Raw genomic sequence first — 14676 nt, forward strand, 5'->3', positions numbered from 1 at the left:
GATTTGACAGCATAATTCCACTTTCTATCACTTTATCATTAACCCTATAGATCAGGATTCCTCAAATAGATTTCCAGGTAGATGTAAAATCTGGCTGGTTTTCCTGTTATGGAACTATACAGAATGGAAACAGAAACTTTGGCCCAGTATGTCTATGCCATCACTTCCATCTTCCAGCAGTTGGCTGCTCCATAGTCATCACTACCAGGCAACTGAAGTGATATGTTCACTTCTGGCTTTGAGATTAGCAATCCATAAATGACAATATAGATATGTTCAGATAATGTTATGATTCATAACATCTAAATAATACTTTAATGTAATCTTGTTGGAAAAAACAATCCATTTTTTACAAGAAATAACATATATTTCTTTGGCAACAGGATCAGTATAGAAAAATGAAACTGGGGTGAAGAGAATGCATTGTATAGTTTATCCTCCTTTGTTAATAACTAAAATTGATAAACAGCACCATTTCTAGTAATATAGATAGTGTACATGAGAATTATTATTCTGAATATACAGTATATACAATATGCAGACACATAAGAAATAAAAGGTTTATTCAAGGATACTCTGGATATATCAAATTGCAAAGTTTACACTGTGTCCCAAATAATACTTCTCTTGTAACCAGGAAGACAATTCCAGCTCATTGTGAAGTAACTGAAGTCTCTTTCAATGAATTATATACCTGCAAAAGCATTAAAATATTTTTACATTTAATTTTTAAAATGGCTATGAACCCTTTAATTCGAAGATACATTATAGCTACATACCTCTGTAATATCCGGTCTCTTGTTCTTTTTTTCATTTAAGCACTGCCTTGCTGTTAAATACATTTTCTTAATTGATACAGAGTTCCAGTCATGCATTTTTTTGTCAACATAATCTTCAACTGTCTTTTCTTCTTCATCTATTTCTTCCTTGATATCAAGCTTTAGGATTAAAGAGAAAGTGAAACTAATAAATGTGAATATTAACTTTAATTCAACATAACACAATGATCAGTTGATTTATATTTTATTCATTATTTAACACAATTCTGCAAATATCCCATTTCACCATGCTAGTACCTCACAGCATCATAAGTTGTATTCACAACAATGTTAGGAACTAAAGTTTATATATCCTTCTGGTACAGAAGGAGGCCCCATAGATTCACTGAGACTCTGCCTATTCCCATCTCTCCAATTAATTTCCCTGCAACTTGTTCTCTCAGAGATAACTTAACAATTCATACACCAGCCACCTACAGGGGTAATTTACAATGCCTATAGAAAGTATTCACCTCCCTTGTAAGTTTTCATGTTTTATTGTTTTACAACATTGAATCACAGTGGATCTAATTTGGCTTTTTTTGACATTGATCAACAGAAAAAGACATTTTGTGTCAAAGTGAAAACAGATTTCTACAAACTGATCTAAATTAATTACAAATATATAATACAAAATAATTGATTACACAAGTATTCACCCCCTTCAAATCAGTATTTAGTAGATGCACCTTTCAGTCTATGTGGGTAGGTCTCTATCAGCTTTGCACATCTGAACACTGCGATTTTCCCCATTCTTCTTTAAAAAAACTGCTCAAGCTCTGTCAGTTTGCATGGGGATCATGAGTGAACAGCCCTTTTCAAGCCCAGCCACAAATTCCCAGTTGGATTGAGGTCTGGACTCTGACTTGGCCACTCCAGGATATTAACTTTGTTGGTTTTGAGTCATTCCTGTGTAGCTTTGGCTTTATGCTTGGAGACATTGTCTTGCTGCAAAAAAAAACATTCTTCCAAGTCGTAGTTCTCTTGCAGACTGCATCAGGTTTTCCTTCAGGATTTCCCTGTATTTTCCTTTATTCATCTTACCTTCTATCCTCGCAAGTTTTCCAGGGGCTGCTGCAGTGAAGCATCCCCACAGCATGATGCAACCACCACCTTGCCTCATGGTTGGGATGGTGTGTTTTTGATGATGTGCAACGATTTGCTTACACCAAATATAACGTTTAGCCTGATGGCCAAAACACTCAATTTTGGTTTTTATCAGACTATAGCAAAGTCTCCCACTTGCTTTCTGGCAAACTCTAGCCGAGATTTCATGTCAGTTTTTTTCAACAGTGGCTTTCTCTTTGCCACACTCCCATAAAGCTGCGACTGGTGAAGCGCCCGGGCAACAGTTGTTGTAAGCGCAGTCTCTCCCATCTCTGCCACAGTTGTCAAGTCTCTCTTGGTGGCTTCCCCTTCTTGCATGGTCATTCAGTTTTTGAGGACTGCCTGCTCTGGACAGATTTACATCTGTGCCATATTCTTTCCATTTCTTTATTTTTGACTTTACTGTACTCCGAAGGATATTCAGTTATTTAAACAACAGGAATTCTGCAGATGCTGGAAATTCAAGCAACACACATCAAAGTTGCTGGTGAACGCAGCAGGCCAGGCAGCATCTCTAGGAAGAGGTACAGTCGATGTTTCAGGCCGAGACCCTTCGTCAGGACTAACTGAAGGAAGAGTTAGCAAGAGATTTGAAAGTGGGAGAGGGAGGGGGAGATTCAAAATGATAGGAGAAGACAGGAGGGGGAGGGATGGAGCCAAGAGCTGGACAGGTGATTGGCAAAGGGGATATGACAGGATCATGGGACAGGAGGCCCAGGGAGAAAGACAAGTGGGGGGTGAACCCAGAGGATGGGCAAGGGGTATAGTCAGAGGGACAGAGGGAGAAAAAGGAGAGTGAGAGAAAGAATGTGTGTATAAAAATAAATAACGGATGGGGGTGCGAGGGGGAGGTGGGGCATTAGCGGAAGTTAGAGAAGTCAATGTTCATGCCATCAGGTTGGAAGCTACCCAGACGGAATATAAAGTGATGTTCCTCCAACCTGAGTGATTTGAAGTAATTTCGAAATTTTCTTGTATCTATCTCCTGACTTGTGCTTTTCAATAACTCTTTCGTGGAGTTGCTAGGATTGTTCTTTTATCTTGGTGGTGTGGTTTTTGTCAGGATACTGACTCACCAGCAGTTGGACCTTCCAGATACAGGTGTATTTTCACTACAATCAATTGAAAAACCTTGACTGCACGCTGTGATCCCCATTTAATTATGTGACTTCTAAAACCAATTGGCTGCACCAGTGGTAATTTGGTGTGTCATTCAAAGGGGGGGGGGTGGTATGAATACTTATGCAATCAATTGTTCTGTGGTTAATATTGGTAAGTAATTTAGATCACTTTGTTGAGATCCATTTTTACTTTGTCACAAAAGGCTTTTTCTGTTGATCAATGTCAAAAAAGTCAAATTAAATCCACTATGATTCAATGTTGTGAAACAATAAAACATGAAAATTTCCAAGTCGGGTGAGGGTGGTGAGCACTTTTTATAGGCACTGGACATCAGCCAAGCTTTCTGATCTCATAATCAGGAGATCTTGGAAAGTGGGAGAAACCTGGAACATATGGGGTAAGCCTATGCAGGAACAGGGAGAATATGCAAACTCAAATAGACAACACCAGAGATCAGAATTGAACCCAAGCTGTACGGCTGTGTGACAGTTGCACTAACTGCAGTATCACCGTGCTATTCCAAAAGGGGGAAAAACCAATTTTCTTCACAATGAGCTAGACATAGGCCTAAAACATTAGTTCTGAAACTGTGAAGTTGAAATATTGTATTACCAACAGTTGTGGTTCACGATGCTCATCGACTGCTTTAAGTCCTGTTATTATTTCCAGTAAGACCTAAATGCAAAGAGGAGAAACGTACAGTTATTCATTTTTCACAACATGCCTAGTAATATGCTAAGTCTGCAACATTTGTTAATATTGTTTTGTCTAGTCTTGCTGGATTGCTTTATGGGAATTGCAGAGGAAAATGGGAAATCCAGTGGGGGGAAATCAGATCTTCTTAATGTCAGTATTCCTCTGTAATATGCACCTGATTTATTTTATTATTATCAAATAATAAATACATTTATTATTTTATTATTTGTCACAATAGTGCGATTATTTGAAGTCCTATTCATTCTTTTTACACTAACATTAATGTTAACAAATTTCATGACATATTCCAGTGATATTAGACCTAATTCTGATTAATGTAATATTTATAACTTCAATTTTTAAAAGGATAATGTAAGATGTCAGTCCGATTTGTAGACTGTACGAACTCTATGAAAAATGTTTGACATGATGATGCCAGAGGTTCTGCAGACCTAGGTGACTTCTTCCACTTTGTCTGTGACACAACTTATTCTTTTTTTCTCATGTCTTCCTTTTCCTTTCAAGGTGGCTGTGGCCCTGTCGGAGTCCATGATCTATAGCTGCAGCTCAAACTGCGGCTCTCCATGAGCAGTGGGTTCTCATTCTCAGACCCGCCATGCAGCCTGGCGTTTCGCTATCTCTACGTGTGGCCTGGGGGGAGACCTGCGTCTTTGGGGTGCAGCTGGAAGCGGTGACTGAAACATTGAGACAGCAGGTGGTATACGCTGCTGTCGCTAGAAGGCCCCTATACTCGAGCGATCCTCTCTACCTCTCCATCTCTGGTGAGTGAGAGCCTGTTGGTCCTTAAGTCGGGAGACTTTTTCTGCAATGCGGGAGATTGCAATATTGAAACAGCGAGTCCCACTCTCGCTGCTGCAGGAGCAAACTCTCTCACCCTCACTAGTGAGAGAGAGCCTGTCTGACATACTGAGGTGTTGGGACGGACTGTAGTTTTTGTTGGCCCCTAGATCAAGGTCTCTTTGAGGGCTTTCCTATGGTGAGAGGAGTGATGGTCAGTTCTTTTACTAGTGCAAGTGGAGGGAGGTGGAGGGTTGATGCTTTTGCAACTGCTTGTGCATGAGAGGGCGAAGGGGGCTTTGGGGTTCTGATGTTTCTGTCATTCATTCTTTGAGGGTTTTTCTGTTTTGTGGATGGCTGCAAAGAGGAAGAATTTCAGGTTGTATACTGTAAACATTCTCTGATATTAAATTGAACCATTCAACCATTGAAAGAATAAAAGTGAATGCTTTGAAAATATCATAGTATTAGTAATTGGTTTTAATACTGGGTTTTTAAAATAGAACTATATTGATTTCTTGATTTTATTCAACTTATAAGAATATAATTTTTATAGCTTTTAACCTGCCAATTTAAAGATGTTTAATAAATGCCAGAAATAAAGTTACAGAATAAATTGCAGTATTTTAAGTAATCAAATGGATGTCAAAAGGAAAGAGACTAAAAGAATGTTCATAAAGGATTTTAGCAAGGTCTCAAAAAAAAGTGAAGAACAGTGGTTAATGGGGAAAATATCCTAAATGACACACGATTGTTTCTAGAAATAGCATGAAGATCAGTAAAGTATTGGAAAAGTAGAGTCTGGGGGTAATATGGCTGCACATTTTAGCAGCAATAGGCTAAGTAAAAAGAAGTGGAGATAAATGGTGTAGTGACATCTGCACCAGACTTTGAGGCGAGTGGTCCCAGGTTCGAATCTGGCCGGCTCCTTGCACACTTTCCATTTGTGCTGGATTGAGCATCGAGCTAGCAACTCGGCCTTGTGAAAAAACAGACAAAATGCTAAAGAAACGGCAACCCTGTGGAAATGTAGCCAAAGCAAAATGATAACACACCATGGATGGCTCAGCTGTTTGAGATAGAGTAGAAAGGTCAAGTGAACAACAGTTATTGGGGGTTCTATAGTTACGACAGAAGAAATGCTTTTCTAGCATTGAAGATGTGATTTCATAATGGTACATTGCTTCTCTGGTATCAGGATCCAGAATATCATTGAGTTGCTATGGAACATCTTAGAAGGAATAGATGAATACTGACTCATAGTCATTTTGACAAGAGTACAAAAAATAGATTTCAGATTGTGTAGGAGATAAGGAGTTTAAAAAAAAAGAAATTAAACTGAACCTTGAGCACAGCAATATCTGGATTACAGTTAGATGCTCATGCCAGTGAATATAGAATGAACAGGATGGCGCAAAAAAATGGTGTAGCTGCAGAGATGTACAGAATGGACTGCATTAGGATTAGTTCTGGGAAAACTGGGCCTTTTAAAGTCCAGACAGGTTGCACTTTAACATGGCCAGGAGTAAATAATCTTGTGAGTGGTTTTGCTGTGCTTCTGGGAGGATTTAAACAAGATTGAGAAACTAAGTATTGATACAGAGGAGAGAAAAGCAGTGTTGGAAATTAAAACCAGAAAATTAATGAGAGCATTTGGAAAAAAGAGCAAACTAAAGGATGGAACATAGAAAAAGAATCTGCTGTGCTTAATAGTATATAATTAAATATAGATAAGTTAGATGATTGCATTGTACTCAGGCTAAATTGAAATAGGGCTTAAAGGGGGGCAGGACAACAGTTTAATATCGAGTTAGAGAACTAGATATAGAAGGACTGGGATGTCAATATTGGTTGAAGATACAATTGCAGCTGTAGGCTTTTTATACTAAAGTGAAAGTTAATTGGACTGCAAACAATTACTTGTAGTCAAATCAGTGTCAGAAATATGGGAGATATTGAAGAAAGATTCAAGGAAATCACAAAGTAAAAGTGAAAACCCACCAAACCTTGTCTGAATGATGAAGTGTGTAGAAGATAAAGCAAAAAAGAGAAGCTCGTATCAAGCAGCAAGTGCTGAATACTACAGAAAGGCTAGAATATGGAAAATGCATGAAAAAATACTGTGCTATAAAAGAAAATCCAAAATGTTTTACAAGTACACAAAAAATGAAAGAGAGGCTGGAAAATGAGAAACCAAAAGGAGCAAACGGACAGAGATACAAATTAGGAGGATTTAGGCCAGTCAACTCTTCACACCTGCTCCATCATTGTATGAAATCAGAGTTATCTGATTGTAAATAGAAACACAAAAATAAGATTACAGATCTTGTACATGCAACATTTGTAGACCCATTGGCTACATTCTTGGCTTCAACTGTTCCGATGGCATTTGTGTATTGTTTTTACCAATTTGTAGTCCTAATTATTCATTCAGGTATCAAGGGAAAATATTTAACTACTTACCACTCCAAAGCTAAAAAGATCTGATTTTGGTGTAATCTCCCCACGTAAAGCCTCTGGAGCCATATATGCTGTTGTGCCTACAACCTTATCAGTCATCACGGTCTGTGTTAATTGTGATGCAGCCCGAGCAAGCCCAAAGTCTGAAATTTTAGGAACAAACAAAGCATCCAACAAGATATTTGCACTGAAAAACAAAATGATCAAAGAATAACTTCTGAGGAACTTCAATTTATTTGAGAAAAGCAAGTTTTGTTGCTTCTGTAGTTACACATGTATGGTGTTCATATGGTGTTTGAAAACATATGGTGTTCATATGGTGTTTAGAATAGTTAAACTGATTTACCATCATGTTTTGTGCTCAATACAGTATACTAAATAGTCATTCTCAGAAATATATATTAATTAGAAACACAGGTTTGAAAATCCCTGCATTTGCCAATGGACATGAAAACCACCAAATTCAAAGTGCTGAAAATCTGAAATAAAAACAAAAAATGCTGGAAACACTCTACAAGATAAGGTGGTATTTGGGAGAAAGAGAAGTAAATTTATCGGGTCTTCATCCAAACTCATAAAATGAAAGCCTATCTGGGGTGACCAGAGCACTTTAACAACAGGTCTTGTCCTGTCTTTATCCTATGGAGTTAGCGGTGTAATTTTCTTTAGCTGATTATAATGTCTGCCTCCTTGCAGTATCTGATTAAAAAAGCACGACAGGTGCAATTGTCAGAATTTCATCCGCAGTTGGTCAACATTGTATTCACTTCCACATACGAAGCTTCACTAATATGTTTGTGGATGCCTAATGAGAATGAGATGAAAAGTATAAAACTTACAGGAAAGTTAATGGAGTCTGGAGTTTTCCTGTGAGACAAGCAGTATGTTCCATTCTGCCATGATGGTGACAGAGTGGGATTATTGTGTTCATGCCCACTGGCTTCCAATACACTTTTCACCCTTGTGACTGTGCATCGTAGAGCACTCAGCTCTGAAGGGCATGATAGGTCAAAGATCTTTCAACAGTGGAGGTATCATTAAAATCGAGCCCCTTAAAATGTATGACACAGTGTTTATTCAGAATACTAAGCAGCAAGTATGAGAACAGGATGCCTTGCAGCTCTCAACTTGGGAAAGCCAACTGGTATAAAAGATGGGGAGGAACAGAGTGTGGTTAACAGCCGAAATGACTATATTACAAATTTAAGACCACTGTAAAATATTTATTACTGATTTTCATTATGTTTTTCTTCTTGCATTCACACTCTCATCTTTAGGCAATCAGACATCTCCACATGTTAACAGGGAAATAATTTCTAGCAATAATCAAAACTTCCTTCCCTATCAAGAGTCACCATCTGGAGGGAAGGCTGAGAGTGAAGGGCACTGAGCAGAGATTTAATTCAGCTTCTATAGTTTATTTTTGTCCTCCATTTGCCTGGCTGTTAAGTTACAAAGTAATGTTGGTGCACTTATTTGATTATAATATAATTTTCTAACTTCTGCCTGGCTATTAATTCAAAACTAGTTTTTCTTTATTCTCAAATGAAATATAAAAATGGCCATCTCTTTGTAATTCTGACTGGCAAATACCTGGCAACTTACTTGTTCAGGAAACATAGAATTACATAATTCTCCATCAATGCTCCTTTGAGAATTACCCAATCATTGGACATTCCTGGGCCCAAAACAGTCTGAAAGGCAGTGAAGTGATTTAATTTCATCCTTGCTTTCATCACATGGCACTGGCCCGCCATGTTAATTCCCAGTTTTCAGCCAATCCCCTGATCCACTGTTTCAATGGCAGACCACTACCATCTGCTATCTTACCTTATGTCCTCACCATATCCCCAATGAAAAGACTAATCTGTGATTCCCTTCCTTACTGACTGCTAAAATTGCCAGGTTGCAGTCATCCAAACCAACTGCTTCACCTTTGGTCCATGATCCTTACTCCCACATTCTATGATGAACCTCTGTTCCTAATCAAGTGTTTGTTTCAACTTACTATATGCCTATAATAAGCTAACTCATTTCTACCTCTATGATGTTAGATTTTTGGGTGGCAAGCTGGGGATGTGTCTCTACTAAAGGAGGTGTAAGGCAGTCCTTCCCTCCATTAGCCTGCAGATCATCCTTGGGCAAGGTGTAGCACATGGTTAGCCCTCCAATCAGGGTCACGTGAAGCTATGGGAGCAGGTGGTGGATGGTCATATGTGCAGCCAGTGCATAACACAAGTCTTGGTAATGTGACCAGTGACACCAGGCAGACAATTTCTGAAGAATTTTGATAATGGCTGGGGTCACCAGTCTTGTAAAGACACTGCCCAGAAGAAGGCAAAAGCAAATGACTTCTGTAGAAAAAATTGCCAAGAACAATCATAGTCATGGAAAGACCATTATCACCTATGTCATATGACACAGCATATAACAAACGATGTTAGATTATAACTGATAATTACAAATGCTGAGATGCAATATTATTAGCTAAAAATAAAAACTATAAACTTAATCAGAAAGATCACTGATCTGAAATATTAACCCTGTTTCTCTCTGCATAGATGCTGACTGACCTGTTCAGTATTTCCAGAATTTGCTGTTTTACTTCAAATAGCATCTGTAGTGTTTTGTTTTTTTTGGATTAATTCACTAGCAGTTGCATATTGGTTAACAAGATGAGTGAATATATTTTGTTTTGGAATGCTTCTAATAATAATAGTTTCTCTAGCTAGTGTTTTCCAAATCATCTTTACATTAATGACAAGAAAATACTATAAATGCAACACAGGAAACGCAAACAAACAGTAGAAATATTAAAGACATTCTTTACCTCTTTACATCACGGTGTATATGATTATTTTCATGCAAGTATTTTAACCCATTGGCTGTGCCTAAAGCAATGCTGCACCTTCTGTGCCATGTAATTGGAGGTGTCTTTCCCTGGAAAGGTTTCAGAATATTGACCAATAAGTGAAGGTCACTGTAAAGCAATCAGTATTTTCAATGACTATGAAGATCACTATTTTATAACTTTTATCCAGGATAAATGTGGTTACCAAGCATGCTAATCTGTCCAGCAATGACCCATTGGGCATGTAGGCATATACCAGGCAGGGATGTTCCCAATCATTGGAAAAACCAAGTAACTCGACCAAGTTTTCATGTTGACATCTACAAATGTATTGCATGAGAGTTATTGTCAAAGTTCAAAAAATTACTTAACAGATTAATCAGAGTATCAACAGCTAATTATAAAAGCATACTATACCTTGCTAATGTTTTAACTTCTTGAAGGAACTGATGCCTTAGCTCTTCAGGACTGATGTTATGGTGATGAGATGGCTGTGGAAAAAAAGACCAAGTTTATAATTGGTTTATAAATAAGTTCTAGCACCAATTTTCACAATCTTTTCTACATCAAATAGATGGGAAAACAATCAAAAGACATTGCATGCTCTTTTGATGAAGAAAATTTAATTCATTAACAGTAAACAGCATAATTCATATACCCATGTCATTACAGAACTATGTACCTCTGTAACTTTTGATAATTTATTTTTTTGTTTTACCATTTCTAATATCCTAAATATTGGATAATCAAGTAAGAGTCATGAAAGACAGACTCGGTTTACTTGACACATCTTATAATCAAAGAAATTCTATAATGCAGACATAAACAACAGAAAATCTGCAGATGCTGGAAATCCTAGCAACACACACAAAATACTGGAGGAACTCAGCAGGCCAAGCAGCATCTATAGAAAAGAGTATCATCGATGTTTCGGGCCGAGACCCTTCCTCAGTTCTGGAGATTGTGACCTAAATTAATTACAAATATAAAACACAAAATAATTGATTGCCGAAATATTCACATTCTTTAATATGACACATCAAATCATCACTGGTGCAGCCAATTGGTTTTAGAAGTCACATAATTAGTTAAATGGCGATCACCTCTGTGCAGTCAATGTGTTTCAATTGATTTTAGCAAAAGTACAACTGTATCTGGAAGGTCCAACCGCTGGTGAGTCAGTATCCTGGCAAAAACTACACCTTGAAGACAAAAGAACACTCCAAGCAACTCCATGAAAAGGTTATTGAAAAGCACAAGTCAGAAGATAGATACAAGAACATTTCCAAGTCACTGAATATCCCTTGGAGTGCAGTTAAGTTAATCATCAAGAAATGGAAAGAATATGGCACAGCTGTAAATCTAACTAGAGCAGGCCATCCTCAAAAACTGAGTGACCGTGCAGGAAGGGGACTAGTGAGGGAGGCGACAAATCAGTTTTATGGGAGAGTGGCAAAGAGAAAGCCACTGTTGAAAAAAACACACATGAAATCTCGGCTAGAGTTTGCCAGAAGGCATGTGGGAGACTCTGAAGTCAGCTGGAAGAAGGCTCTTTGATCTGATGAAACCAAAATTGAGCATTTGACCAGCAGACTAAATACTATGTTTGGCATAAGCCAAACACCAAACATCATCAAAAATACACTATCCCTACCGTGAAGCATGGTGGTGGCTGCATCATGCTGTGGGGATGCTTCACTGCAGCAGGCCCTGGAAGGTTTGTGAAGATAAGAGGGTAAAATGAATGCAGCAAAATACAGGGAAATCCTGGAGGAAAACCTGATGCAAGAGAACTGCAACTTGTGAGAAGATTTGTTTTCCGGCAAGATAATGACCCCAAGGCATGAAGCCAAAGCTATACCAGAATGGCTTAAAACAACAAAGTTAATGCCCTGGAGTGGCCATGTCAGAATCCAGACCTCAATCCAATTGAGATTTTGTGGCTGGACTTGAAAAGTGCTGTTCACTCACAATCCCCATGCAATCTGACAGAGCTTGAGCAGGTTTGTACAGAAGAATGGGGAAACATTGCAGTGTTCAGATGTGCAAAGCTGATAGAGACCTATCCACACAGACTAAAGGCTGTAATTGCTTCGAAAGGTGCATTTACTACATACTGACTTGAAGGAGGTGAGTAATTATACAATTAATTATTTTGTGTTTAATAATTGTAATAAATTTAGACTAATTTGTAGAAATTTATTTTCACTCTGACACAAGTCTTTTCTGTTGATCAGTATCAAAAAGTCAAATTCAATCCACTGTGATTCAATGTTGTAAAACAATAAATCATGAAAACTTCCACATGAATATGAATATGTAAACATGAATACTTTTTGTAGGCACTGTAACTGCTAAGTAATGGCCTGTCATTTAAAATTGAGGTGAATAGAATTTCCTTCTTTGAGGGTAGTGTAGACTAGAAATATCTGACTACAAGGATGGTGGAGGCCAAATCATTATTTAAGATACAGATGGATAAATGAAAGCTTGAAGAATTGAGGGAAACAACAGGAATTCTGCAGATGCTGGAAATTCAAGCAACATACATCCAAGTTGCTGGTGAACGCAGCAGGCCAAGCAGCATCTATAGGAAGAGGCGCAGTCGACGTTTCAGGCCGAGACCCTTCGTCAGGACTAACTGAAGGAAGAGTGAGTAAGGGATTTGAAAGCTGGAGGGGGAGGGGGAGATGCAAAATGATAGGAGAAGACAGGAGGGGGAGGGATAGAGCCGAGAGCTGGACAGGTGATAGGCAAAAGGGGATACGAGAGGATCATGGGACAGGAGGCCTAGGGAGAAAGACGGGGGGGGGTGACCCAGAGGATGGGCAAGAGGTATATTCAGAGGGACAGAGGGAGAAAAAGGAGAGTGAGAGAAAGAATGTGTGCATAAAAATGAGTAACAGCTGGGGTACGAGGGGGAGGTGGGGCCTAGCGGAAGTTAGAGAAGTCAATGTTCATGCCATCAGGTTGGAGGCTACCCAGACGGAATATAAGGTGTTGTTCCTCCAACCTGAGTGTGGCTTCATCTTTACAGTAGAGGAGGCCGTGGATAGACATGTCAGAATGGGAATGGGATGTGGAATTAAAATGTGTGGCCACTGGGAGATCCTGCTTTCTCTGGCGGACAGAGCGTAGATGTTCAGCAAAGCGGTCTCCCAGTCTGCGTCGGGTCTCACCAATATATAAAAGGCCACATCGGGAGCACCGGACGCAGTATATCACCCCAGTCGACTCACAGGTGAAGTGATGCCTCACCTGGAAGGACTGTTTGGGGCCCTGAATGGTGGTAAGGGAGGAAGTGTAAGGGCATGTGTAGCACTTGTTCCGCTTACACAGATAAGTGCCAGGAGGGAGATCAGTGGGGAGGGATGGGGGGGACGAATGGACAAGGGAGTTGTGTAGGGAGCGATCCCTGCGGAATGCAGAGAGAGGGGGGGAGGGAAAGATGTGCTTAGTGGTGGGATCCCGTTGGAGGTGGCAGAAGTTACGGAGAATAATATGTTGGACCCGGAGGCTGGTGGGGTGGTAGGTGAGGACCAGGGGAACCCTATTCCTAGTGGGGTGGTGGGAGGATGGAGTGAGAGTAGATGTACGTGAAATGGAGGAGATGCGTTTAAGAGCAGAGTTGATAGTGGAGGAAGGGAAGCCCCTTTCTTTAAAAAATGAATTGAGGGATATGGAGAACTGACATAGAGAAAGAGTTGAGGCTGGCATAATACAGCCATGTTCATATTAAGGGCAGTGTAGGAGCCATGCATCTGTTTTCTATATGCATTGTATTCTGTGTTGTGTGTTTTATGTTTATTATGGTAGTTAACCAAGTGAGTGTGGGCGTGGTAAAAGCGAAGGGAATAATTTATGTACTCCTGCTTTGTTCGGGGTAGTTTGGTTCTGGGGATTGCTGGGTGCCATGTCTTTTGTTGAGCGCTTAATTACATTTAAATTGTATCATTTCAAGATTGTATGTTTTGCTAGTTGCTAATAAAAGATCGCATACAACTCTTCGACTTTTTGGAACATTATGATTGGATTAATCAGAGGGCACGTCATACAAGGATACCAACCTGGGCCAGGATGCCAGCAGCGGCATTTGGTTTGTTAGAGCTTGCCACTATATTCTATCAACAAAAGATTAATTATACTAAACAACATCACCATTCAGAGGTTGCTGTGAGATTAGAAGCACCACAGCCAGGAGCAGCCTGAGGCAGGTAACGACTTTTTGTTGATTCATGCTGCGTTTTTGGCGTTGGAACAGAGTTTGGAATAGTCTTCGCTGACCATAAGTTCTATAGTGTGGTGCTTGCAGTTTTGTGCAGGGATAGGCTAAAGGGACTGGTAGCCTACTCCTGCTCTTATTTTCTTGTGTTCTTGAGTTATTCTGCATAAACAACTAACTAAATTTTATACAGTATGCTTTATATTTGCTTTCATAATGTCTATGTTTTTACATTATGATTGGAGATGCTTACTTCTGTTTTCTTGGATAGTTTAAAGTGGACAGCATCTAGTCATTATCAGATTGCTGCTTGTGAGACCAGACAGAGCAGAAACTGGCAGGTGCATTTCAAATATTGCAGGTGGCCAAATTCTAAACAGCTTGTTCTAAAGATGTAAGACATGTCTTGTAGTGCATTAAGATTCTTTCCCTGATTTGCTTCTTTTTTTGGTTTGCTGGTTTTTTTCTCCCCCAATTATTTCTTACTAATTTTGTCCAGATGTTGAATTTCATCTTTACTACCTTTCACGTATGTGCAGAGTTCTGTTTTCTGACCCACAAGCAAAGGTATATAAGTGAATCCGATTAGGAATCTTCATGGT

At 39.2% G+C, this 14676-nt stretch overlaps 1 protein-coding gene across 5 annotated transcripts in view; it reads right to left on the reverse strand.

Annotated features, from left to right (window-relative positions):
* Positions 1–335: 335 nt before the first annotated feature.
* The window catches only part of LOC134351534 (interleukin-1 receptor-associated kinase 4-like), a 37057-nt gene continuing 22716 nt past the window's right edge, over positions 336–14676 (reverse strand). For all 5 annotated transcript variants that reach the window (XM_063057807.1, XM_063057808.1, XM_063057809.1 and 2 more), the window contains 7 exons: positions 10270–10343; positions 10058–10172; positions 9832–9941; positions 7005–7188; positions 3660–3722; positions 780–938; positions 336–694 (listed from right to left, as the gene is read on the reverse strand). In XM_063057807.1, the coding sequence (XP_062913877.1) occupies positions 653–694; positions 780–938; positions 3660–3722; positions 7005–7188; positions 9832–9941; positions 10058–10172; positions 10270–10343 (747 nt within the window). In that variant the 3' untranslated portion in view covers positions 336–652. The remainder of the gene's footprint in view (positions 695–779; positions 939–3659; positions 3723–7004; positions 7189–9831; positions 9942–10057; positions 10173–10269; positions 10344–14676) is intronic.

This window comes from Mobula hypostoma, chromosome 9, assembly GCF_963921235.1.
Source record: "Mobula hypostoma chromosome 9, sMobHyp1.1, whole genome shotgun sequence".
NCBI classification, from domain to species: Eukaryota; Metazoa; Chordata; class Chondrichthyes; order Myliobatiformes; family Myliobatidae; genus Mobula; species Mobula hypostoma.